Source organism: Sinohyriopsis cumingii, chromosome 17, assembly GCF_028554795.1.
Source record: "Sinohyriopsis cumingii isolate HCF-2022 chromosome 17, ASM2855479v2, whole genome shotgun sequence".
Lineage (NCBI taxonomy): Eukaryota > Metazoa > Mollusca > Bivalvia > Unionida > Unionidae > Sinohyriopsis > Sinohyriopsis cumingii.
The window spans coordinates 103,069,835-103,097,671 of record NC_142977.1 but is presented as its reverse complement, the minus strand read 5'-3'; the positions used below and the strand labels follow the sequence as shown (position 1 = coordinate 103,097,671).

The 27,837-nt window shown below is 35.7% G+C and overlaps 1 protein-coding gene across 2 annotated transcripts in view; it reads right to left on the bottom strand.

Moving 5' to 3' along the window:
- Positions 1–27,837, bottom strand: part of LOC149779581 (integrin alpha-PS1-like) — a 169,138-nt gene that overhangs the window by 95,783 nt on the left and 45,518 nt on the right. For both annotated transcript variants that reach the window (XM_089940326.1, XM_089940327.1), the window contains exon 2: positions 1,906–2,036. In XM_089940326.1, coding sequence (XP_089796452.1) covers positions 1,906–2,036 — 131 coding nt within the window. The remainder of the gene's footprint in view (positions 1–1,905; positions 2,037–27,837) is intronic.

Sequence of the window (27,837 nt, the reverse complement as noted above, 5' to 3'; positions counted from 1 at the left end):
AACAGGTCCTGATGGAGGGACTATACCTGAACATATATATATATATACATCTAAGATATACAAGGTCTTTTAAGTAGCCAGAATAACCAGTGAGGAAACCTGGGGAAATTCTTTTTCTTTAAAATTCTAACCCTATGCAAAATTTGAAACTGTAGAGCGCCACCTTAGCCAATTTGTAACAAGAATTTTAACTGCAGATCCAGATAAGTAGCAAAAACTAAATGTAAGTTTTTCATTCCATCTTCTGCAATATATTGATTGCCCTTTTCTATGCTCAGATTTCGCTTTTTTGCCACTTATATTAGTAATAATTATACTTATACCTCTCTTGGGATTTGGCCTATATTAACCTATAACAAAGCAGTAAGGTTCACATTTAATACAATTTCTCTCTGAACAGGTGCCTGGGTAACCAATCATTAGGACTGACAGGTATTAAGGAGATGTTTCCTAAAACTTTGACAGCTTTAATGGTCTGCACATGGACATGTAAGGCCAATGAGTGGATCATATCTTACTGACAATTTTCCACTCTGGGGGAAGAACTATTCAAATCAAAAGATACAGGTTTTTTGGCATGAAAAAGTAATAGCTATGCAATAGAGACAGGTAAAATATTGCTGCTATTAAATTTAATGCTGGCAATAAAGCTCACAGAATGAGCAATTTGATTAATCAAATGAAAACCAAGCTGGACTAAAATCATGGTCTTATTTTAAAATTATATGATATCACATAATAATTGGTTTTCATAAGCCAAGAACAAAAATAACAATATAACAAGTAACAAGGATAAAAGAAAATGTGACCACTTCAGTGGAATTCATGACCATATCTGCAATATAACAGGGAAATGGTATAATGAGGGACACTAGAGCAAGGAAGCACTGTAGTTGTTTTTCTTCTAAAGTTTATATAATATAATTAAGCATGTGACTTTTCTGCTTGAATTTAATATTTAGGTTTTGAGCAATCCATTTTGTCTGTATTTTCCAAGTTAATTTGCATATAAAGAATTATAAAATTGCTAACTTCAACTTAACAACTACATACTTCTAAGTATAATACATATGTATCACAATGACATTATGTATTTATATACATATGTTTCATAAGGACACTACACATTTATATACATAGGTATCACAATGACATTATGTAGGTGTATACATATGTATCACAAGGACATTATGTATATGTATACATATCTATCACAAGGACATTATGTATGTATATACATATTTATCACAAGGACATTGTGTATGTGTATACATATCTATCACAAGGTCATTATGTATGTATATACATATGTATCACAAGGGCATTACACAAATATAATACATATGTATCACAATGGCATTATGTATTTATATACATATGTTTCATAAGGACACTACACATTTATATACATAGGTATCACAAGGACATTATGTATGTGTATACATATGTATCACAAGGACATTATGTATGTGTATACATATCTATCACAAGGACATTATGTATGTGTAGACATATGTATCACAAGGACATTATGTATGTGCATACATATCTATCACAAGGACATTATGTATTTATATACATATGTATCACAAGGACATTATGTATGTGTATACATATGTATCACAAGGACATTATGTATGTGTAGACATATGTATCACAAGGACATTATGTATCACAAGGGCATTATACAAGTATAATACATATGTATCACAATGGCATTATGTATTTATATACATGTTTCATAAGGACACTACACATTTATATACATAGGTATCACAAGGACATTATGTATGTGTATACATATGTATCACAATGGCATTATGTACATACTTATGTATCACAAAATTTCTACTTTTCTCTGAAAACATGGGGATAATGCTCATAGTTATTTCATAGACAACTTACTGTATTCAGTCTTTAGTAATTGTTCACATTCATTCTGCACTGATGATGTGGCATCACATGAATACACACCTCCTGTGAATTTCTCTTTTATACTGGGGAAAAGATTCAATCTAGGGGCACCCACTAGTAATCTGAAAGCAGAAATAAAAGGCATTAGCCAAATGATCATATTATACAATTAAATAACGACTTACAGTTCTGGCCTGAGGCTTCACTTCCATCCATTACCTTGACAGTAAAATAATTTATTATTGGATGCTTTGGTTCCAATGTCCACCAGAATTTCTAAAACATCTTCACGCTATAAAATAAAGGACCAAGAGGCCTAAGAAGGCCTAGTATTGCTCACCTAGTGTATATAACTTAACTCTTGACTAATTTACTAAGCAGACTTATGCAGTACTGTGTGTGTTTGATTAGAATTTTTAACGTAGCTTTAATTTTTTTTAGTCATATCACTACAATATCTGCAGTGTGGCAGTTTATAGTGATGTCTAGCACAGGGGCATCATGCTGCAGACATGTAGCTTGATGCCCCACCCAGTCACATTATCCTGACACCAGGCTGACCAGTCCTAACACTAACCTCTTAATGCTGAGTGCCTAGTAAGGCAGCCATTAGTAATATTTTTGTTAAGTCTTTGGTATCACTCAGCCGGGGTTAAAACCCATGACCTCCCGCTTCTGAGGCGGATGCTCTAACCACTAGGCCACCGGAGCGGTTATGCAGTACTGTACAAATGCAACCTATGCAGACTATCTCTTTTACTGAACCACACTAAAAACATAAATACACTCTGAGAGAAACGTACATGTAAAAATACACTTGTCTGAGTCTACATATTGGTGGTGCATTCAAATTTATATTCTTAGTAGTCTCAATTCATACATTCTACTTGGTATAAAATATTTTACCTTGGTTGCATATCAGAAAGTTCTAGGCCCGCCCCCTTTCCAAAACTTAATTATGGGGGCCCCTTCCAAAAAAAACCAAGTTATTTGATAGGAATTTTGGACCCCCACTATGCCCAGGCCCCCATGCTATTGTGGGGTTTGCCTGCGTGGTTGTAGCTGTTCCGCATAAATGTACTTGTATACTTATAAAACAGACATATTAAAAGATTGAAAAGGGAATCAATTACATTTTCTGGGTGTTTATAGCAGAATTAAAACATCTACTACATCCAAAACAAACAAACTCTCTCTCACTTGGATACTTAACTTGTGCCTCCTAGCTAACATAAAGATAGTACAAAAGGGTGTAAAGACTGCACACATTCTTCATAATTATATTTTAATATCTAAATTATGAAAGAAATGTGGAAAGTCATTTTAATACTAATCAAGAGATATGAAAACAAGCTTACAACAAGGGTCCCTGTATTTTAGTATGTATATTTAGACGTTACTTGTAAATAGTTATTTTTATGTGAGAGAAAAATTTGCACAAAGATATATATATATACGTATACATATACATTGGAACCTTGTTAATCTGGAAGATCTTCATTCCCAGTGAATATGTCTGGATTAACAAGTTCTCCAGATTATTGATACATGCACATTTTATTTTACGATGTCATCATATAATATATATGCACATGTATTTGCTAGCCGTACATGTGCTGTATATAAAATAATGGTCTAAATAAATTAATGAATACATGTAGATCTATTGATTTGTGTTTATTATGTTGCATTATACGCATGAATCAGATATAATATGCCAGCAGATATCTTGAACGGCAGATTTTTGGTCATCTTCAGAAGTCTCCAGTTATCTCAACCATGCTTCAGAACTTCATTAGAAAGACTGTTGTCTCCAGTTATCTTAACTATGCTTCAGAACTTCATTAGAAAGACTGTTGTCTCCAGTTATCTCAACCATGCTTCAGAACTTCATTAGAAAGACTGTTGTCTCCAGTTATCTTAACTATGCTTCAGAACTTCATTAGAAAGACTGTTGTCTCCAGTTATCTCAACCATGCTTCAGAACTTCATTAGAAAGACTGTTGTCTCCAGTTATCATAACTATGCTTCAGAACTTCATTAGAAAGACTGTTGTCTCCAGTTATCTCAACCATGCTTCAGAACTTCATTAGAAAGACTGTTGTCTCCAGTTATCATAACTATGCTTCAGAACTTCATTAGAAAGACTGTTGTCTCCAGTTATCTTAACTATGCTTCAGAACTTCATTAGAAAGATTGTTGTCTCCAGTTATCTTAATTATGCTTCAGAACTTCATTAGAAAGACTGTTGTCTCCAGTTATCTTAACTATGCTTCAGAACTTCATTAGAAAGACTGTTGTCTAAACCACACTTAAGAAGTTCATTAAAAAAAGCTGCTGTCTACAGTTATCTTAACCACACTTCGGAAGTTCACTGGAAAATAACAAATATACACATGGCTTTAATCTTTATATTCTGATCTGTATCCTTTTAACTTTAATTTTTTTCTCTTATATGTCTAATTCTTGAAAATTTACATTTATAGGAAAAATATGCTTAAGAATGTTCATGGAATTTTCCAGAAATAGGTACTGTATAAAGTACAGTGTAGTTTACTTTTGGGAATTCTGCATTAAAACAGTTTTAAGATATTTATAACAAATGTATTTTCAACAGTTACAAATTGAATGGTTTTATATCAGACTTCATTGCAGTAAGAAGTTCCAATGAATGGTTTTATATCAGACTTCATTGCAGTAAGAAGTTCCAATGAATGGTTTTATATCAGACTTCATTGCAGTAAGAAGTTGGATCACTCCTATGGCCTAAATGGTTAGAGCATCCACCTCGGATAAGGGAGGTCATGGGTTTGAATCACAGACAAGTCATACCAAATACTTAAAAAAAATGGTATTAGCAGCTGCTTTGCTTGGTGCTCAGCAATGAAGAGGTAAGTGTTAGGACTGGTTGGACAGGTGTCAGGATAATGTGAATGGGTGATTCATGATCCTACATGTCTGCTAGACATCAATATAAGCTGCCACACTGAAGACACTGTAGAGATATGACTGAAAAATTTGCTACATCAAAAATCAAACTCACACACACTGTTAAGAAGCTGGTGTACTGACAAGGAGACCCTGTCTTACCAAACCTGTTTTTACTTTATACAAGGATACTGTCCATGCTGATAAGAGGTCATAAAGATATTAGTAGTAAATAATACAGAACATAAAAGTATAGGGTTTGCAAATGACACCACACCTATCCTTGATTGGTCTCAGAATTTTTTTATTTCATTCTGCTCTGAACCTATATGAATTTTTTCTACAATGTTCAGATAAGATCTCAAAGTAGACCATGATAGAACTAAAGTAGTTAGGAAGATCTGTACCGTCGTGCACACTGGAAATTATGTTTTGCAATGATAAACAACATCAGTTTCAGGCCATGGAAATTTGAATTAACTGCATCTTGGCAATTATTACAATTTGTGACATGTCATAGGGTTAAACAAAAGCAGGGTCTGTTCTAGGACCGAAGATTGTGTGAACTGTGTTAATATCTGCACGTCACATTTTCAAGTTCTACCTTCGTTTTTTCCACAAATCCTTCATAAGAAAATGTCCCCTTTTTCTCAAATGCAGGGAGAGGGTTAATTATAAATTTTTCATTCTAGTGGAAAAGGTCATACAATGGTCAATATCTTAAACAGCTCTAAATCAATACTGTGATTAATGTATGGGACAATGGCATAAGCAGAAAATTTTAAGCTCTTGTACAAGAATGGATTTGTCAGCATGTCAGAAAAAATCTGGATCAAATTGAAATTTCATTTGGACGGTAAAATTCCATCATTCATGCCCAAAAGTTTGTCTAGGATGATTGACCTGGATTTTTTCTTGCAATATCCTCAAAAATATTATCCTGGGTGACCCAATTCTTCCAGCCCTGTAAATGACTGCACAATAAAATAGTTGCTGTATGAATCACCTAATCATTCATTTGTGCAGACAGTCTTAAATACATTTTATACATATTTTCCAGTTTATACAACTCTTTCTACTATGATTTGTTTTATATGGTTAAGTACACCATGTAGTCATCATATGTCCCCTGAAGCACGTGTATTAGGTATAATGGCATGTTAGCATAACACGGGATATGCCATGCTGATTAAAAGTGAAGTTTTAAAAATGTGAAGATAAAGAACCACCAAAATGTAACTAGTTATGAAAATTAAAAAAAACTGATGCCTAGCAAAAATAACTGTGACTATACAAAACAAGGCACAATATACGTGTAGCTACAATATCTAAACGCAGCTTCAAGTTAGATTATGACATATTAGTCATGGGGCCATTCCTGAGATCTTTGCTAATTAAAATAAACAGTCTGTGAACATCTCTTTCTGTGATTAAAGTCATTCACTTGGAAACTACAAATGAGGAATTCAAGGTGGAGAAGTAAATTAACAGACCCCCACTCAGGAAAAATGTGCACAATTTGCAATTAAAATCTGCAGCAAATCAGCCTCATTCCACTCATATACACATGCGTTTGATCAAAATCTAATAATGGTCCATGACTACCATCTATCTTATGCCACGGCACACCTATATGTCAAATACATTAACAGTCAAAGACCATGTGATGTGTTTGATCATGCATATGCACTTACAAACACACAGATGGGCAAAATAATGCACTTCTTATGGCCTTTGGTTTTTTTTAATAAATTACCAATCCGCCCCTTAAAAATAACAAACTAAAGTTTGAATGTGCTGTTTGTATGAGGATTTACACATTAAAAAAAAAAATCCAAATCCAATAACGTTTAATTGTCCAGCAACACTGCTAACTAATTCCAGGCTACGGTAATCTTTTCCAGTGCCAAAATTCTGAACATATGATTAGCCTTGATATACTGCTTTGCAATGAACCAAACTTACTAGTTGGCAATGGTGGACTGAAAAAGGAAAAAACAGAATCACCAGTATATTAATATGACAGAACAACTTTTCATTATATAACTGCACATCTGGATGTACTGTATTAAGAGTTTAACCAATACATACCAAAACATGGACATAAAGCAGCTAGTACAGAAATTCTAGTTCTCAAAGGTAGTCACTTGAACCAGACAAAGATAATCTCACCCTATATCTACATTCCTACATGAGTTTTTTTTCTCTCAGTGAAATACATTCCTACATGATCTATCAGCTGGGAGGTGAAGATCTCTTTTCTTACTGTGAAAAAAATTTATGGAAAGCATGGTGCCCTGGAAAGATAAAACTTACTTAAGATACTATCTCTACCGCCTATTCACCCCCTCTGTACCAGCAGCCCCTAAACCCCAAAACTGTACAAGGACTCACAAAGAACATTTGATCTCTGAGCATGATTCCACATCTTTTCCCTAAACAAAGGTGCAATTATCCAAATTTCTTTATTACCTTTATTAAAAATATGTCAGCTTCTATCATTGCAATATTTCTTAGTTGTCAAGAAATGTACAGTATATTATGGTTTCTAGATTTTGTAAATTTGGCATCTTCAAGTCTTAGATCAATTTCTGTGCTCAGACTGTTTCATGAATAGGAGGCTAAGTTGTCCCTTAATCAGAAGCGGCAAAGGTGGCTAAATTGCTACAGTTTTGGACTCATGACTAGAAGGGTGTGCGACCGATTCCCACAATAATCTGTCTGACTCAGCAACCCGGATGTGTTCCTGGGTGTAATGTCACTTTACTTCCCTTGATGACTGCTCCAGTGGCCTAGTGGTTAGAACGTCTGCCTCAGATGCTGGAGGATGTAGGTTTGAACACTGGCTGAGTTATAAAAATGGTACTAACAGCTGCCTCACTAGGTCCTTGGCATTAGAGTCAGTCACAGTTAGGACTGGTCGGCCTGGTGTCAGAATAATGTGACTGGGTAGGACATCATGCTACATGTCTGCGGCATGATGCCCCAGTGTTAGACTTCACTATAAACTGTCACACCGCAGACATCATAGCAATATAACTGAAAAATTGTTAAAGCTACTTTAACAATCCAAACTGCACACACACACACACACACACATATACACACACACATTTCCTTAGACACTCTATAATTTTAAAGTGTTTATATTATTGTATGTTAAACAAAAGAGCAAACCAAACCTAAGACAAACTACCTGCACGCAACTTCAATGCAAAACTAAACTTTTCATCTCCAATAACTTTATTTAAAATTATAGATAACATTGCAAAATATTCAGCTAAAATTAAATTGTGGCTTTCTCCACATACTAGCACCTAAACAAATTAACGAAATATAAAAGGCTAACTGTATGGCTTATAATTTTCAAGACTGAGGTCAAAGTTCAATATTGCACTTGGGCAATTTGAAAAGACTTACAATACCTCATGCTCAGAGTCATGCAGTAACTGGGGATGAAACTTCTGTATTAGAAAATTTCTGAACCTATATATCCCAATTCAAAAGTTTCAACATCAAAACTAGCATGATAGAAAAGAACCAACAATATTAAAATCATCATCTGCATACTATCCCTAGTAATGAACTTGGCATATTTAAACTTGCGTTTTTCCCTCTATGTCCCCTTTTATTCAGGACAAGAAATCTACATCTGCATGGATCGAGCAGACTATCTTCCCCAAATCTTGAGATTTTCAACCTTTTATTTTCCTAAAGTTTTATGGATATCTTTGTATATATAATTTAATAACTTTGCTTGTAATCAGACAGCTGTTAGTATGCTAGCATGCTGTTAACTGCTAATACATACATTTACCAGTACATACATTTCTGAACTTTTAAATCACACTGTGTTGCTAAAATGAAACTCTTCAGCAATCCATGACCTGATTTTTGTTATATAAGGGTGCATGCCCAATTTTTGCCCTGTGCAATTAAACATCAGGTCAGGCTGCAATTTGGAAAGCTGGGATGAAAACACAGTAAAACTAAATTTCATACGCTTGATGACTATGAAAAAAACCCAACATTTTATCATACGTTTTTACCAAATTGCCTAGTACAATGAAAGCTAAAGATATACCAAAATTATCTTATTTAAAAAAGCCCCCGCCCCCCCCCAGTGTAATGATGAAATTTACTCCAAAAAAAAATGAGAGTACCAAGAACAGTCCATTCTCAGCTTGTGTTTAGCAGTCCTCTATGTCGTCACTCAGAGGTTGTGGTCGACTCAGGAGATTACTAACTGTAGGGTCTAAATCAACTTCACCTCTGGTCAAGGTATGTAAGAAATGAACTAAACTTGTTATATTTTCTTACTAAATGTACAAAAATCCTGACCTTTGACTTTTATACCTCCAAATCAATAGCTTTCTTCCTTACTTTAACTGCACATCATCCACAATGCTTGGTCAAGGAATTTACTCTCAAACAAAAGTTATTTTGCAAGACTCAAGTTGTCTTCCAGTCAAACATCTATTTTTTTACCTTAAGTGCAAATCTTTCACAAAATCTGGTCAAAATATATAGTCTGAAAGTAAAGTTATCATGCGAGAAACATTTTTCTTTCAACAGTCACTGTAACCTTGACCTTTGTAGCCCAATATTATTAAGTTTTTTTTTTTTAAATTTCAAATGCAAGCCATTTACAGAATTTTGTAAAGGTATTAGTTCACAGGTCAAGTTAAAAGTGGAAACAATTTTCCTTACCACAGTTCTCGTGACCATATCCTTGCAAGCCTAAATTAAATACATCTATTCTCTGACCCATATGCAAGCTACTTATAAAGTTTGACTAAAGAGAACTCAAGTTACTACATCTTTGCTAGCTAAGGTTCCGATAACCTTAACCCTATCTACACCTTGGCATATTGAGCTGATATTTCTTTGCTTTGGGTCTGTGAATTTCATTGGATGTGGTGGCATGCCACTGCATCCAATCAAAATTAAGTTGTTCAAATCTGAACACTGTTCCTACATGATCGAAGCAAGGGGAGAATACAACTTGAATGGACTGATATAAAAGCATTTTTCCAGTGTTGGTCCATGTTTGCACAAACACCTTTCACTCAAATACACCTGTAATGGCTTCCCTCCGGTACATACCCGGTAGTCATACTTTCGATGTTAAACTTACAAAGTATCCTTTTTAGGTCAATTGCAACCACCATTTTCAGCGGATGTGCAATGCACCACACTATTGTTTAGATGACATTACATATTAAGGGAGGCAACACATGAAATCCAATAGACGTCGCCTGGACAAAGCGCCAATATAGCTCTTCGATCTGCCAAGGTGAAGATAAGGTCATCAGAACCTTGGCTAGTGATGATGAAGTTACTAGGTATACCGAGTCTTCCGTGTGTCAAATGTAAGCCATAAACAAACCTTAGCCATGGTAAAAGACACAGAATTTAAATTATTTTGCAAAACACATTTCTTGTTATAGTCTCTGTGAATTTCATCTACTAACCCTAAAAGTGACAGGTGACCTTTTAATTTCAAATGCAAGCTATCCTCAAAGTCTGGTCATGATTTATGACATAGAGCTTAAGTTATTTTGTGGATACCATTTTCCTTCATAATTTCAGAGGCCAATGTATTGCTTTTTTATGAGTTTATGTCTGTCATATTATGTTATGCAGGGCTCAAAATTAGGATTTATTTTCACTGACCCATGGAGCAAGTAAAATTCTTTTTCTACTGATCCTGCTTATTCACTAATCCTGCTAAAATCTAACAGAAGTCAATTTAGTTTCTAACTGTGTGTATGTGTGATTTGGATTTTTAATGTAGCTTTAACAATTTTTCAGTCATATCACTGCGACGTCTCTAATATGGCAGTTTATAGTTATGTTTAGCACTGGGGCATCATGCTGCAGACATATAACATGATGTCCCACCCAGTCACATTATCCTCACACCAGGCCAACCAGTCCTAACACTAACCTCTTAATGCTGAGTGTCTAGCGAGGCAGCTGTAAGTACCATTTTTATAAGTCTTTGGTATGACTTGGCCAGGGTTCAAACACACAACCTCCCCCATCCGAGGCGGACACTCTAACCACTTGGCCACCAGAGTGGTTTAGTTTCTAATTCAATATTTACTATTACATGTATCATCAACTAAAAACAACAGCAACTGTATTTCACTACCAAGAGTCACAAATTAAGCACATTGCACATTTTCATATTTCTCTGAATACTCAGTGAAGCACCCAACAGACAATATCTCTCTGAATACACAGTGCAGAAAGTGAACAACATCACAACCTCTCCTGGGTCATTAATTCAGCCATTGGTGTTCATTTTTCCTCCATTTCTGGTATTTTCTTAGTCTCTTGTCTTGATCATGTTTGCAACCTGTCATCATATCAATTAACTTCTTTTATCATCAGTAATCACTAATGATATCAGTGAGGGGTGAGGGGGCAGTAAAACAGGCAGGTTCAACACTTTTGACAATCTCATGCTAAATTAACTTGACAAGCGGTTGGATAGTTAGTTCAACACCTGTCCATTTGCACTGCAAGCATTTATTGTACCTTATCAAGGGCAGGATGTTGGAAAATGTACGTACTTGATTAAGGCAATAAACAGATTAAATGATCATGAAATTGAATGCCAACTTAATTGTTAGATTAGTGATGGGCAGTAATCTTTGCTGCAAAAAAAGATTGGTGATGGCTAGATTTTAGTGATCCATCTGCTGCTTAGCATTAATTTTGAGACCCCTGTTAGGGTTTGTCTTAATCCACTCATGCCTCCTTCTGTTCATTCATCTGTACCAAACAAGGGACCCCAAGTGGCCAAGTGGTCTAAAGTGCTCACTGTTCCGGATCACTGCCATCTCACCTCTGTCTGCATGGATTCGAGTCTCAGGCCCGGCTAACGTGGGTATGTGAGAAAGCCTGCCAGTAGCTTCTCGTGGGTTGGTGGTTCTTCCCGGGGTTTTCCAGGGTTCTTCCTCCACCATTTATACTGGCCGCCATGTATAGCCTATCTTGTGCTGAAAAATGGCGTTAAACACTACAACACAACAACTGTACCAAACATCAGGCTCCCTGCTAAAGTTAAAGTACAAAGGTTTTTCAAAATGGGCCAAACATTCAGTCATTAAAAGATTATCTACCTCTGAGTGGAACCATTTGATTTGATTTGGCATTTATTATGCAATCCCGAGGCATTGGTGTAAAGTGCATTGCTAAAAAGGAGACACCATGGTAACTGACCTAGACTGATCCAATGATAAGATCAAACTCCTATCCTTTCAGATGCAAGTCCAGTATGCTAACCACTGAACCAGACAGCCCTTGTGTCCATTAGTCCCCATTTATGAAATGAAGTAAGGGCACCCTGAGCCCATTCTACATCTTCAAACCAGCAGGGGGAACTGATTAAAATCAGATCTCCACTGTCTTAGGTGAAGATCTGATTGCTTACGGGTAATATTCTAGTGACATATATTATCATCATAATTGCTAATTTAAACAGCAAGTCTTATATATTTGTACTCTGGAGACTGGGTATTGGCTGAAGAGCAATAATGTGTGCCAATGATTTAATTTACTTTCTGATTTCTAAAAGCTGCATGTCCACTGGATAATTCAAAGGTCACCAGAACATGACCCCTAAGTGGTCACTGTCAGATCTTCACAGAACAGTGGAGATCAGATTGGGGGAGAGTATAGAATTAATTGGAATACCAGGAACTATGGTCTCAGATTGAACCTTTTGCACCTGTTATGTCATTCAAGTGGCACTTCATGCCTTAACTAAATGACCAGATGACAGTTTATACTAGAACATGTCAAGTAAATTGGTATGGCAGCTAGAATTATTAAATAAAGTGATTCACACTTAAATGTAATTAAAACAAGTGACACATAATGAAAATGCAAGTTTTTGTACTGTCACAACCTGCAGTTGTTGGTTTATTTAAGGTCACAAAATGCCTAAAATCACTTCTGTCATGGGGTAACATGAACTGGAATGCTGGCCTCCATATGAAGGACTTGCATGCACATATTCTGTCATCTTTTTTTGTTATCCTAATTATTCACTGAATCTCAATAACAAGCATATACCTAAAAATCAGAATGTTGATTACATGTTGACTCCAACCACAAACAACAGAGACCCTAATCTGCTGTCACATAATGCACTGGCAGATCAGGGTCTATGTTTTTTTCTTCTTCTACTGATTACTCCTAACAAAATGGATACACCAAGATCTGGCAGCACATTATGCAATGGTAGTGCTGGGTTTATGCAGTTTGCAGTTTGACTTATAAGCAAGTATAAAATTAAGTTACTAAAGGTCATGTATGCTAATTTCCGTGTTTTTATAAACTGTTACATTATGTTTTCTGATAAAGTTTTGATATTTAAGGTTCTCAAACAAATTTAATATCCTATTAAATCTCAATGATTAAAGAAAGCATAACAAAAAAAGAAATGCAGTGGATACCATAAAAATCTGTACTATCGTAATCAAGCAATTAAAAACGTTAATTGTATGTAGTAGACAATGATTTCTTGTACACTCATATATGTGCCTATTTTTGCTACAATGAATCCAGTATTTATTTTCCATGTGTGCTTGTTTCCCATATGAACTTACTACACAGATTTTATGGTACTTTAGCCATCTGAATTACATTTAAGTGATCTGCCAAAAATGTTAATCTCGGCAGGCACACTTTGAAAATGAATGCATGTTTTTGCATATAGTAGGTGTCTATTGGTTTCAGCAAATTTCATGCATCTGCTGCATTACAGAATATAGATTAAGGGTTGTGACATGACATAAACCAGATGGACTGACAACAAAAACTTACTTGTTTCTGCAGTCAAATATTTCAGACAGAATTATTTGCTTGCCTGAATTTAGGCTATGAAACATGTGTATCCTGCACGTGACATAGAGTAGTTATACATCTTTTAATATGGAACTGTATTATAATCAGTATTGGTGTCATATTCTAAGTCTGTACAAATACTTTCTGTAACTTTCACACTCTATTAGTTTTCATACACAATATGAAAGTCAGAAGTATTCATACACAATCAGTCACCAACACATACACTTAACTATATACATGTATGAAAGTCTGAATTATTAGTCTAAATCAAGCATTTTTGACACTACAGTAAATCAGTGTTCAATTTGCATTGTACATCACATGTATATTTTGTCTGTAAGCTTATATTTCCATCATAAATTTCATATTCTAAGTCTGATCCAATCTGGATCAGAAATAATGCATAGAAAGCGATGACAAGGTTAAGCAATCAAATACAAGATCACTTCATTAACATTCATGGATCTCGCTCATTACTGATATCATCCAAGATTTTGATGATATGAACCCATATTCTAACTTCACTGAGATTGGACCATATATATGAACTCCAAGAAAGCAATTGTTGATGGAAAAACATTTAACACAGAAAAGGACATACTGCAAGCTTACTAAATGGCCTTCTGGTTGGGTGAGCTATAAATGACTAAAGCTAGCAAGACAGTACTGGTGGCAAAATAACTGGTTGTTTAATGAATGCTGAAGTCATGCTTCAGCTGCCACATGCCATGTATAAAGAATGCTGGAATAATTGTAAATATCTAATAATACATCCTCCTAAGCAACATCACCCACTATAAGACACTATATTTTACCAGAGATCTGTTCAACATATTATCATATTAACCTATGTATGCATCTCCCATATCTCGTATATGAAGAAACCACTGTACGTTTTACAATGCATCAAATGGTTCTGGCGCAGTCAACCACTGAAAGATTATTACGGCCTGATACATTTGATTTAAATTTTGATTTATTACGGCTTGATACATTTTGATTTAAATAAACGTTCAGAGTGGTTTGGCTGTCTGCATTTATTAAAGGGGCTATATGGTAAATGTGAAATACCTGTCTAAAGCCACAATCTGTCAGGTGTAAATGAGATAGGAGTCTTAATGGAATTACTAAAACATCCAGTGGACTGTTATGATACATAGTTCATCTCCCAGACATAAATGTATTTAATCCTATTTCAGCCCATGTATAGAAATTGTAAGATAAATAAAAATAATAAATTTACCAGAACAGCTGTGCATCTGAATTTAAGAATTCACTGAATAATTACAGTCTGAATCAAAACCAAATAACTTTAAAACCATGATTTACAATAAGCAGGCAAATTCCCATGGCTAATATGGTAATCCCTTGTTATAATACTGTCCATAGAAGTCATAGATCATATTGCTACCATATTTAGTGACACCACTTATAATGAAGTACACAGTCCCTAGTTATAATGCTGTCCATCTTAGCCACAGATAATACTACCAAAGTGAGACCAACTTATATTGATGTACATAAACCCGCATTGTTCATTCGTTTTCTACCAGCATTTATTATAATAATTCCCATATTTTCTAAATTATCTTTTTGTTTTCAAATTAATAATCCACTGAATAAATCCCAACTTGTGTATTTCTGCAAGCTTTCAACCAATGAAATTAATCCCTTTTATCATTAATTCAACCTCAAAAATATGTTACTGTGGGGTTCTCACCCATTGGGGTGGGGTTCTTCCAATATAATTTAATTAAATTATGATGAAAGTTCCACCCTGGCTTGTGAGGTTAGAAAGTTAAATTAGTGACGAGGTAGATTTACAGCTCTGAGCCCCCAGTCAGCAATGCCAACGGTTAAATTATAGAGAACAAGAAGATGAAAAGTCAATCAATAACAATTTAATAAATTTGATTAATTAAAACGATAACTTCCAATCACTTGTCTTTCCCTCGACCAAGTGACAGCCTAATTCATCCCGTGATTTACAGTGTGAGTTCGATTTTCCCCCGTCCTTGCATCTACTCATCTCTTTCTTTCCTGCTAATTCCTTCCTTCTTTCCATTCTTCTAACTCCTCCTTTGTCTCCGTTTCCCTCTCTACTATCTCCTCCTCCAATTTCGCTCCCAGACTTCACTTTCTCCTGACTTCTCTCCTTTCTTCTCCTTTCCTCCGTCTCTCTATCTGAAACTATGGGACCAACTGTAGCTGGTCTGTCCCTCAAAGCTTCCTGTGAAAAACCACAAGGCATTAACATATGTTTTATCGAATCTCACCTCACACTATATCGACAATTAATCATCAGGTAAGGCCATCATGGTTTCTGTCACGCATGCGTACACATCGAAATTCCCACACACTTCTTGCAGGGTAAACAATAGCGTAATAACATGGTATCAGCGAATTGTCATACAGACATCAATACATTGCGTCACATCAGTATATACACATATATATTTAATCTCATGGCACTACAATCTGACAACAATCAGATGCATGTCTGTACATTACAAATATTTAACAATGGCAAAATCTATAATCATATGAACACATGTGTTAGTCTACTATAAAATACCCACATAGCGAATTACAATATTAACTCTTACGACGGCTAGCAAGCTATATAATTCTTTACAAATATCAACTCATTTCTTCAAAATATGCAAACATATTAACAAAACAAAGTAATTCTTCGTACTACGATTCTAGTAATAATAAAGTATACATACGACCTACAATTAAAATGCAGTCGCATTCCAAAAAGACTGAACAAATATCCCACTGACCTTATTTGAAGCTCTCTGTACTTATAATTTCCTGCTCTAAGATTTTCCTGCCAATAACGAATGGCTATTCGGAGTTACGCTAACCTCCACTCTGGGTAATTTCTTTCAGCGAACTAATTCTTGCCGGAAGACGCGGAGATATCATTCTACCCAAATCAGGGTCTCTCCTCTATCTCGATTCTGATTGGGTGGCGCTGTGACCCTGTCCAATCGTCTTAGCGGCCAGTTCAACCTGTCTGTCTGTCTGCTGGGAAAAGAAGTTGAAACACTCCCACTTCTTCAGGCAACTTCTTTTTATCTTGGACAAACATTTCCACACCTAGGTGATAATTGGCTTCGCAACCCCCGAGGTCCGGCTCTCCACTTCTAGCTACGGCAATCTTACGTAATGGATTAGTGGTAGCCTGCGGCAAAGTTTACATCAAACAATGGCTTGTCAGAATTACTTTGATTATACATGTTTCAACTGGGGCTACTCTGGGTCGGGGTAAACATGACAGTTACACTAGTGATTTTCTGCAATTACAATGAACATTTTGGATACATATCAGTAAGTTATATTTGTGGGAGACAAGAGGTAAAGTATTATATCTGCAAATGTAAAATGGAAGGTCTATGCAAGATTGATAGAGATACATTTACACTGAACTGGCAAAATACTAGACGTCATTCAGAACCTATCTACAAAATTTATTTAGTCATGAAATAAAATAATATTTCAAGTTTACTGATAAATTCCTAACGCATTTACCCTTAACAGATAGCCCATTGTAAGACTGGAGTTATTTTGGATGCTATTTTCCAATCTGATTTTCCACATACTTAGTTTGAACAAAAAACTCTCCCTAAACCCTCACAGTGAATACTGAGTCACTACATTTTAGATGATAGATGAAAGTCTTATCAAAGAAACTGCAAACACAGATGAACAGATGGAAATGAATCAATGGAGTATTACTAAACTATGTAAATAAATCTGTCAGGAAGCCAGTGCTTATGGAATAACCTCCAAAAACATGAAGTAAAAATACACTACTTTTTTAAACAAAATGGGAAGATAACTCTAAAAACACTTATCAGACAGTCAAGCCAAATCGTATGTGACAAACTCTTGCTATGACCCAAATGCATATACTGACATTTAATGTAAAAAAAAATTCTTTAATCATCCAACAGCATATTTATAAGGCATGGATGTTGCTCATATAACAAAGATAATGATATAAATTTACATACTAAATCTGGTTGTAGTCTGATCTGAAATATAGCCTCTTGAGTTTTCACAAGCTCAGACAATGTGAAGCAAGATCACCTCAATCATATACATGGATTTTGATGCTGTTGTTGTTGTGGGGTTTTAACACCATTTTTAGCACACAATAGGCTATACATAGCAGCCAGTATTAATGGTGGAGGAAGAACCCGGAAAGAACCACCAACCCACAAGAAGCTACTGGCAAGCTATCTCATATACCCACACTGGCCGAATCCGAGACTCGAACCCACGCAGACAGAGGTGAGATGGCAGTGATCCGTAATGGAGAGCATTTTAGACTGATTTGATGATACATTTAAATCTGATAAAAAATATGGCCTCCAGAGTCTCTCATAAGCTCAGGAATCTGATTTAAGATCACACCATTAATCTGTTTAAATATTACCCCTAATCAAACTCTCTGATGTTAAAGCTTACAAACCAAGTTTGATCAAGATCTGATCTGAAATATGGCATCATGTGTTCACAATCCAACCAATCAGATCCACAATTAACTCATTAATATGAATAGATGCAACTCATAATCAAATTCATCTGAAATCCTGTTGATATAAGCTTGCACATCAAACCTCATCACATTCTGATCAGAAATATAACCTAAAATGTTCACATGCTCTGCCAGTCAGATGCATGATCACCTCATTAATATAGACATTATCTCCCACTCATTATCAAGCACGTCTGAGAAATTCTTATCAGCATGTATTCCAAGCTTAATCAAACTCTAATCAGAAAATACAAACTCCAGATTCCAAAGTCCAGGTAACATTAGTTCAACCAAGGAGATGCAAGATAACTTCATTCATATGAATATATTTTCCTCATATTTGTATTAATATGCATCCACATTGCTAATTAATATGCCTATGTCTTGCTCATATCTGTATAATATGCATACACATTGCTAATTAATATGCCTATGTCCTGTTCATAACTGTATTAAGATGCATACACATTGCTAATTAATATGCCTATGTCCCATTCATAACTGTGTTAATATGCATACACATTGCTAATTAATATGCCTATGTCCCATTCATAACTGTGTTAATATGCATACACATTGCTAATTAATAAGCCTATGTCCCATTCATAGCTGTATTAATATGCATACACATTGCTAATTCATAATATGCCTATGTCTTGTTCATAGCTGTATTAATATGCATACTCATTGCTAATTAATATGCCTATGTCCCATTCATAACTGTTTTAATATGCATACACATTGCTAATTAATATGCCAAGGTCCCATTCATAACTGTGTTAATATGCATACACATTGCTAATTAATATGCCTATGTCCCATTCATAACTCTATTAATATGCATACACATTGCTAATTCATAATATGCCTATGTCTTACTCATAGCTGTATTAATATGCATACATATTGCTAATTAATAAGCTTATGCTCAATTCATAGCTGTATTAATATGCATATACATTGCTAATTAATATGCCTATGTCCAATTCATAACTGTATTAATATGCATACACATTGCTAATTAATATGCCTATGTCCAATTCATAACTGTATTAATATGCATATGCATTGCTAATTCATAATATGCCTATGTCTTGCTCATGTCTGTATAATATGCATACACATTACTAATTAATATGCCTATGTCACATTCATAACTGTATTAATATGCATACACATTGCTAATTAATATGCACATGTCTTGCTCAAAGATAAATATGATATAAACCTATATTTAAAGTCTGATCAAAAACATGGCCTCCACACATTGCTGCACCATAATCTCACTGGACTTTACAGCCAGGTCAACAAGTGGGATCATTAGGAAAACAGCAATGGTCACAAATATGCTTCTCCATATTTTGTTTATTCTACAAGTCTAAACACACTATTAAAGTCACCTAGTTCATGGATTTATTAAATTATGAAAATAAATATACACTTTTCCAGAATTACAGTTATATATACTTTGAATCATTCATAGTCAGACATCAGTTTTGTACAATTTACTTGTCCAATCAAATAAACATGCCCACTGTTCAGGTCACTGCTATTTTAGATGACAAGGAAATTGTAGGAAACCAAGAGCTATAACCTGACAACTGATTTATATCATTATACAGGAAAAGTGAACATTTATTGCAGAAATTAATATATCCATGACCCAAGCACTATCCACCAATTTTGTCACAAGCATTACATTCTGGAACTTTTGGACATCTGAGTCAATATTTTTCCTTCCTGTACACTACTTTGGAATTAAATACAAGTTTGGTTTTTACTGAAGATTTCATTTTTTCTTCTTTACATTTTATATCAATAATCTTGGATCAGGTGTCCTTAACTGGTGCCTGAGCTAATCAAAATCAGCAGGAAATTTCTGTCAGCCAATGAAATTAATCAGCTGTTATCACCAAGTGGACTCTATTCAGTAAGCCTTGGATGCACTTCATTCAATTTGAACTCAACCATAATGATCTTTCAGCTTCTTCTTGTGTCTTTTTTATGTGCCTTAGCAATAAGGAGGGATCTTTCTTGCACCAAAGATGAAAGATGAAGGCCACTGGCACAAGGACACATCATAAAATAAACCCTGCAAGAGACTTCCTTTTTCATTAAGCCTATCTTTTATCATTCAAAAAGTAAAAAACTTTAACATTAGGTTTAATCTAAAAATCTTGAATATAAAGCTCAAAAAATCCATAACATTAATCTACAACTTTAACATTAGGTTTAATAATAAAAACTGTAACACTAAGATTAATCTAAAAACCTTTAACATTAGGTTTAATAAAAAAAACTGTAACACTAAAATTAATCTAAAACTTTAACATTAGGTTTAATAAAAAAAACTGTAACACTAAGATTAATCTAAAAACCTTTACATTAGGTTTAATAAAAAAAACTGTAACACTAAAATTAATCTAAAACCTTTAACATTAGGTTTAATAAAAAAAATTGTAACACTAAAATTAATCTAAAACCTTTAACATTAGGTTTAACAAAAAAACTGTAACACTAAAATTAATCTAAAAACCTTTAACATTTAAGTTTCATCTAACATAAGTTTAATAAAAAAATCTCTTTAAAATTAACTTTAATCTAACTCCTTTTTAACATTAACTTTAATCTAACTCCTTTTTAATATTAACTTTAATCTAAAAACTTTAAGCTTAACTAAAAAATGTAAACATCAACCTTAACTTAGGGTAGACATGTATACGATGCCAAAGCAATCACAATGTCAAGCTTTTGCCAGGGTTGGCTCAACAATAAAGCTGCGTGCAAAATTTGTTTACAGCATTGTCCCTTACGTTTCTGACCTACATAATTTGCATTTTAAAGTTAAATCTTTAATAAAATAATACCTAGGCTTTGCTTTCAATGATTTGTATATTTTTCTGAAAATATTTGCCCGATGATTTACGAAAACAGACAATCTAATAAACTGGTACATTCCAGACTTTGCGAAGTCTGCCATTATTTCCCGTTAGGCATACTGGTTCACTTACAGTTTCAAACTAATTTTATGATGAAATAGTGTACAAGAGGCAGATAATATATATCCATATCACCGATTCTGATCTTAAAACACATGTCTGTATGTTTTATCATCAAAGGATATCATGCAGGAAATTGATTGCTGCTACTTTACTTGGAAAAGGGATATCATGCAGGAAATTGATAGTTGCTGCCTTACTCGGAAAATGGTTAATGGTCAATCAGCTATCAAAACATATGCTTGTGAATGGGCAAGAGTTTGTTTGTCAACATAATTTATATCAAAACTAGGCGTATCTACTGATGTCTTGGTGAATACATTTCGCTACAACACTAGAACTACGCTACAACACTAGAACAAACCGGGCTAAGGCGAGGGGAATTTTCAAAAAAGTATGGTCAGTAAATGTACCTCTTAAATAGCTTTTGTTCATCCATCTGAGTGATACTGAATTTTGTCAATCCAAGTAAGGCCTTATTCCAAATACTAAGCTAGGCATCACACACTTTCTTACACTTAGCTACTGTCCTATCCGAACTATCAATTCTAGCAGCTTTAGCACTCTTCTGAATCTCGTTACAATTTTCGCCAAGTTTGCCGTTTAACCCCAAAATACTTATCCAGATTTACGAATGGCATTTTGTCTAAGTCTCAACATGTCTTGATTCTGAGGTCACGTGCACTACTTATTCCGATACATTTGGAAATGAACACAATAACGAAAGCTAAAATTGTTTATTTGATGTACTTTTATAAATGACCGCATGTACATCTCTGGGTCTTTCTGACTCTGAATTCAATCACTGTAAATATAAGTACATTTTCCCATCCTGCTGCCAGTCAAAGCCTTTGAACTTGCCGCCCAGCTATTGCATCATGTTCTTTTTGATGTACTCTTATAATGGCAACATGTATGTACATCAAGGGATCTTTCAGTCACTGAATTCTGTCATTGTAAATATCAGCACAGCTAACTGATCAACACATTTTCCCACAAAGCAGGTGGCTGAAGCAGGACTGGCAAGTCTTTGAATTTTGCCACACACCTATTACATGCATACGGAGGACTCTCGCCTCAGTGATTTTCTGAGTCCCAGATCAAAAACTGGCATCCAAATACACGTAATTAAGCGTTTCCGAGATCTCTGAGCACTAATCTACCTTGAGGCCTTCTATCTGTCATGTACAATATTTACAGTATATACAACATAAGTCATTCCATCGTGTAGGTCAGGGACACTCAAGTGTACCATTATTAATAAGTCATTTCATCGTGTAGGTCAGGGACACTAAAGTGTACCATTATTAATAAGTCATTCCATCGTGTAGGTCAGGGACACTAAAGTGTACCATTATTATGTAATTACATCGTGTAAGTCAGGGACACTAAAGTGTACCATTATTAATATGTAATTACATCGTGCAAGTCAGGGACACTAAAGTGTACCATTATTAATAAGTCATTCCATCGTGTAGGTCAGGGACACTAAAGTGTACCATAATTAATATGTAATTACATTGTGTAAGTCGGGGACACTAAAGTGTACCATTATTAATATGTAATTACATCGTGCAAGTCAGGGACACTAAAGTGTACCATTATTAATTAGTCATTCCATCATGTAGGTTAGGGTCAGCAAGTGTGCCATTACTAATAAGTCATTCCATTGTATAGGTCAGGGTCAGCAAGTGTACCATTATCAATAAGTCATTCCATCATGTAGGTCAGGGACACTAAAGTGTACCATTATTAATAAGTCATTCCATCGTGTAGGTCAGGGTCAGCAAGTGTACTATTATTAATAAGTCATTCCATCGTATAGGTCAGGGTCAGTAAGTGTACCATTATTAATAAGTCATTCCATCGTAGAGGTCAGGGACACTAAAGTGTACCATTATTAATAAGCCATTCCATCATATAGGTCAGGGTCAGCAAGTGTACCATTATTAATAAGTCATTCCATTGTGTATGTCAGGGTCATTCCATCGTGTAGGTCAGGGTCATCAAGTGTACTATTATTAATAAGTCATCCATCGTACAGGTCAGGGTCAGCAAGTGTACCATTATTAATAAGTCATTCCATCATGTAGGTCAGAGTCAGCAAGTGTACCATTATTAATAAGCCATTCCATTGTGTAGGTCAGGGTCAGCAAGTGCACCATTATTAATAAGTCATTCCATCGTGTAGGTCAGGGTCATCAAGTGTACCATTATTAATAAGTCATTCCATCGCATAGGTCAGGGTCAGTAAGTGTACCATTATTAATAAGTCATTCCATCATATAGGTCAGGGACAGTAAGTGTACCATTATTAATAAGTCATTCCATCATATAGGTCAGGGACACTAAAGTGTACCATTATTAATAAGTCATTCCATCGTGTAGGTCAGGGTCAGCAAGTGCACCATTATTAATAAGTCATTCCATCGTGTAGGTCAGGGTCATCAAGTGTACTATTATTAATAAGTCATCCATCGTACAGGTCAGGGTCAGCAAGTGTACCATTATTAATAAGTCATTCCATCGTGTAGGTCAGGGTCAGCAAGTATACCATTATTAATAAGTCATTCCATCGTGTAGGTCAGGGTCAGCAAGTGTACCATTATTAATAAGTCATTCCATCGTATAGGTCAGGGACAGCAAGTGTACCATTATTAATAAGTCATTCCATCACATAGGTCAGGGTCAGTAAGTGTACCATTATTAATAAGTCATTCCATCATATAGGTCAGGGACACTAAAGTGTACCATTATTAATAAGTCATTCCATTGTGTAGGTCAGGGTCAGCAAGTGCACCATTATTAATAAGTCATTCCATCATATAGGTCAGGGACACTAAAGTTTACCATTATTAATAAGTCATTCCATCGTGTAGGTCAGGGTCAGCAAGTGCACCATTATTAATAAGTCATTCCATCATATAGGTCAGGGTCAGCAAGTGTACTATTATTAATAAGTCATCCATCGTACAGGTCAGGGTCAGCAAGTGTACTATTATTAATAAGTCATCCATTGTACAGGTCAGGGTCAGCAAGTGTACCATTATTAATAAGTCATTCCATCGTGTAGGTCAAGGTCAGCAAGTGTACCATTTATTAAGATGTAATTCCATTGTACAAGTCAGGAACCATTATTAACTTGATTCAAGCAAGACCTGGTGCACAATCCACTGCCAAAATGCTTTACAAATGCATATTACAGAAATCATATCAGCTGATCTACAAATGGTTCCAGAATTCATCACTAACCGCCTCCCAAGCTAATTAACCTTTCATGCACAGAAATCTTTATTAAAATACACATACTTCTAAAATCTTTTTGAATGATGGAAATGATGTTATCATTCAGCAACCTTGGCTTTGTCCAACCGATAACACTGGACAACAAATTTTTACAAAAGTCATGTTACTGAAATAAAATTAGTCAATTCTTATCAATTTTTATGTGCTGAACACGAATATGACAGTCAAATTGCAAAATTGGCTCTAGTTTTTTTGTAATCTGCAAGAAATTAATGTTTACATAACGAAATGCATTCCAATAGTAAAAGGTCAACTGTAATAGCCTACCTATAAAAAATCAAGTCATTGACTACATCTTAGATTTCTTCGCCTGTCTCTTGTACAGCTGTTCGGGAGCATCTCTGAGGAGTGTCCAGCAGTAGTCAGCCAGCATTGTAGTGGACCATTTTCCCTGGTATCTTTGTTCCATTGTTGCGATATCTTGATGAAAACGTTCGCCGTGTTCATCACTAACAATACCACAGTTGCTAGGAAAGAAATCCAAATGGGAATGAAGGAAGTGAATCTTTAGAGACATATTGCAGCCAAGTTTCTTATACTTCATCAACATGTCTTCTACTAGTTCCTTATAGTTTTCTGCCCTAACATTTCCGAGGAAGTTTGTAGAAACTAGGCGAAAAGCATTCCATGCTTGTTTCGCGTCACCTTCCAGCAAGTTGTTGAACCGGTCATCTTTGAAAAGCTCTCGAATCTGAGGACCCACAAAAACTCCCTCTTTAATCTTTGCTTCGCTGAGTCGAGGGAATTTTTCATGCAGGTATCGGAATGCTGGCAAAGTCCGGTCAATGGCTTTCACGAAGTTCTTCATCAAACCTAGTTTGATGTGAAGGGGTGGTAGCAAGATTTTCTGAGCCTCAACCAGAGCTGGGTGTTGGATATTCTTCTCTCCAATGGCTACATTCTGCCTGTGAGTCCATTCCTTCCTCATGTAGTGCATTTCCCTTGCTCGGCTATCCCACTCGCATAAGAAACACATGTATTTTGTATATCCTTGCTGCAGTCCCATTAAAAGGGCAACTACCTTCAAATCACCACAGAGGTGCCAGCTGTACTTGTTATACTCAATGGAATTCAGTAGCTGCCTTAAGTTATCGTATGTCTCTTTCATGTGGACAGCATACGCTACTGGAATAGATGGAAGAATGTTTCCATTGTGCAAAAGCACAGCCTTGAGACTCAGTTTCGAAGAGTCCACAAATAGTCTCCATTCTTGTGGGTCATGAGTGATTTTTAAAGCATTCATGAGGCCCTCAATATCGGAACAGAATATCAGATTACTTTCCTTTCTGAAGAAAGGCTCCAATTGCTGGTGGCGCTTTCGATATGCAGTAATTGTGACATCTTCTTCTAGAAGATTCCATTGTTGGAGTCTTGATCCTAGCAATTCTGCCTTGTTCTTTGATAAGTCCAAATCACGAATCAGGTCATTTAGTTCTTCCTGTGTTATTCTGTGTGGGGTTGATGATGCACCACAGTGAAAATCTGGATCACTGCATGCTGATGGACCAGGAGAAGAACAGGTCGACTCACCTTTGTCTTCGTCAGATGAATCAAGAGAATATTCTGCTGGAGGTTCTGGAATAGGAAGTCCCTCACCATGTGGAACTGGTCTCAATGCAGACGGAATGTTTGGGTAGACTATTCTCGACTTCTTTCGCTTCGTTATTCCGCCGGAAAGAGGAGGAACCAAGCAGAAGTAACAGTCATTTAGGTGGTTGCTTGGCTCTCTCCACACCATTGGGACTGCAAACGGCATTGATGACCTTTTGCAATTCAACCACTGTGAAAGCTGTGTTGTACATGTAGCACAGCATATATGCGGAGCCCAAGGCTTGTCTTGGTCACCAACCTTGCATCCGAAGTAAAGATGATATGCCTTCTTCACTTGAGAATTGATACTTTTCTTCTGGTTGGCAAATGTCACTTCCCCACAAATATAGCAAAAATTGTCCGCGGTATTAACACACTTTCGAGGCATTACTGTTCTTTATTGTACGTAAATGGATAAAATAATAAGTTTTATGTAACAGTAGCTTGAACTGTCTCGCACAACGTCTAAAATATTTTAAATGCTGAACCTATCTGATTGGGCTTTATATAGTACACTGCTTACGTCAGCTTCAGCAGCCGCCTGGCATTAGTATAATAGGCCTACACATGTATAGTACATTGCTGACGTCAACTTACTTCAGCAGCCGCATGGCATTAGTATTGCATTGCATCAGAAAATGATGCAATCAACTGTGGATGATGTGAGCATGATGGTATTATGCAATGTTACATCATTATTCCGGATGTTGCTGCAGTCCTACTGGAGAAATTTACACAGTGAAACATAGAAAATGAGGTATATGAATATCTTCAAAACGAGAGCCAATACAAATTTTTCACGGTTATATTCGTGTTCGGCACACCAAAATACTACAGATTAGGGCCTTTTCAAGTCAGTAATGATTTCACTGTTGACCAGTGTAATGGATGACGTACTGTGACAGTTCTAATAAATTTTAAGCCTTTCAAATTTAGAACTAGTCTATCATTAAAAGCTGTGGGCAAAACTGAGGTATCTGAATACATGTACATGTACACTGTTATTATTGCTTTTATTGTTTTTATCAGCACTACTATAATAACTACTATTAGTTCACACATCAATATGACACATGACATTTCACAGGGCAGTGATGTTTTTATAGTTGACCTGCATAGACAAATATTACTAACACTTTATATGGCATCTATTCCTGGCATAGGCATCTAATCATGGCACAGGCATATCTTCTTGGCATAGGCATCTATTGACACAGGCATCTCTTCTGGGCATAGGCATCTATTCTTGGCATAGGCATCTTCTGAGCATAGGCATCTGTTCTTGGCATAGGCATCTTCTGGGCATAGGCATATGTTCTTAGCATAGGCATATGTTCTTGGCATAGGCATCTTCTGGGCATATGCATCTGTTCTTGGCATAGGCATCTTCTGAGCATAGGCATCTATTCTTGGCATAGGCATCTTCTGGGCATAGGCATCTATTCTGGGCATAGGCATCTATTCTTGGAATAGGCATCTTCTGGGCATAGGCATCTATTCTTGGCATAGACATCTCTTCTGGGCATAGTAATCAGTTCTGATCATAACAGTCAGCCAAAGAGTCCCTACTTCTCTATGTTATCATGATGTTTGTTGGACTATTCAGTGTAGGTCAAGAATTTAGCATCTGGAATTCCAGTGCCATAACTATTGAGCCTGTAATGTAACATAAGCTGATGGCCACAA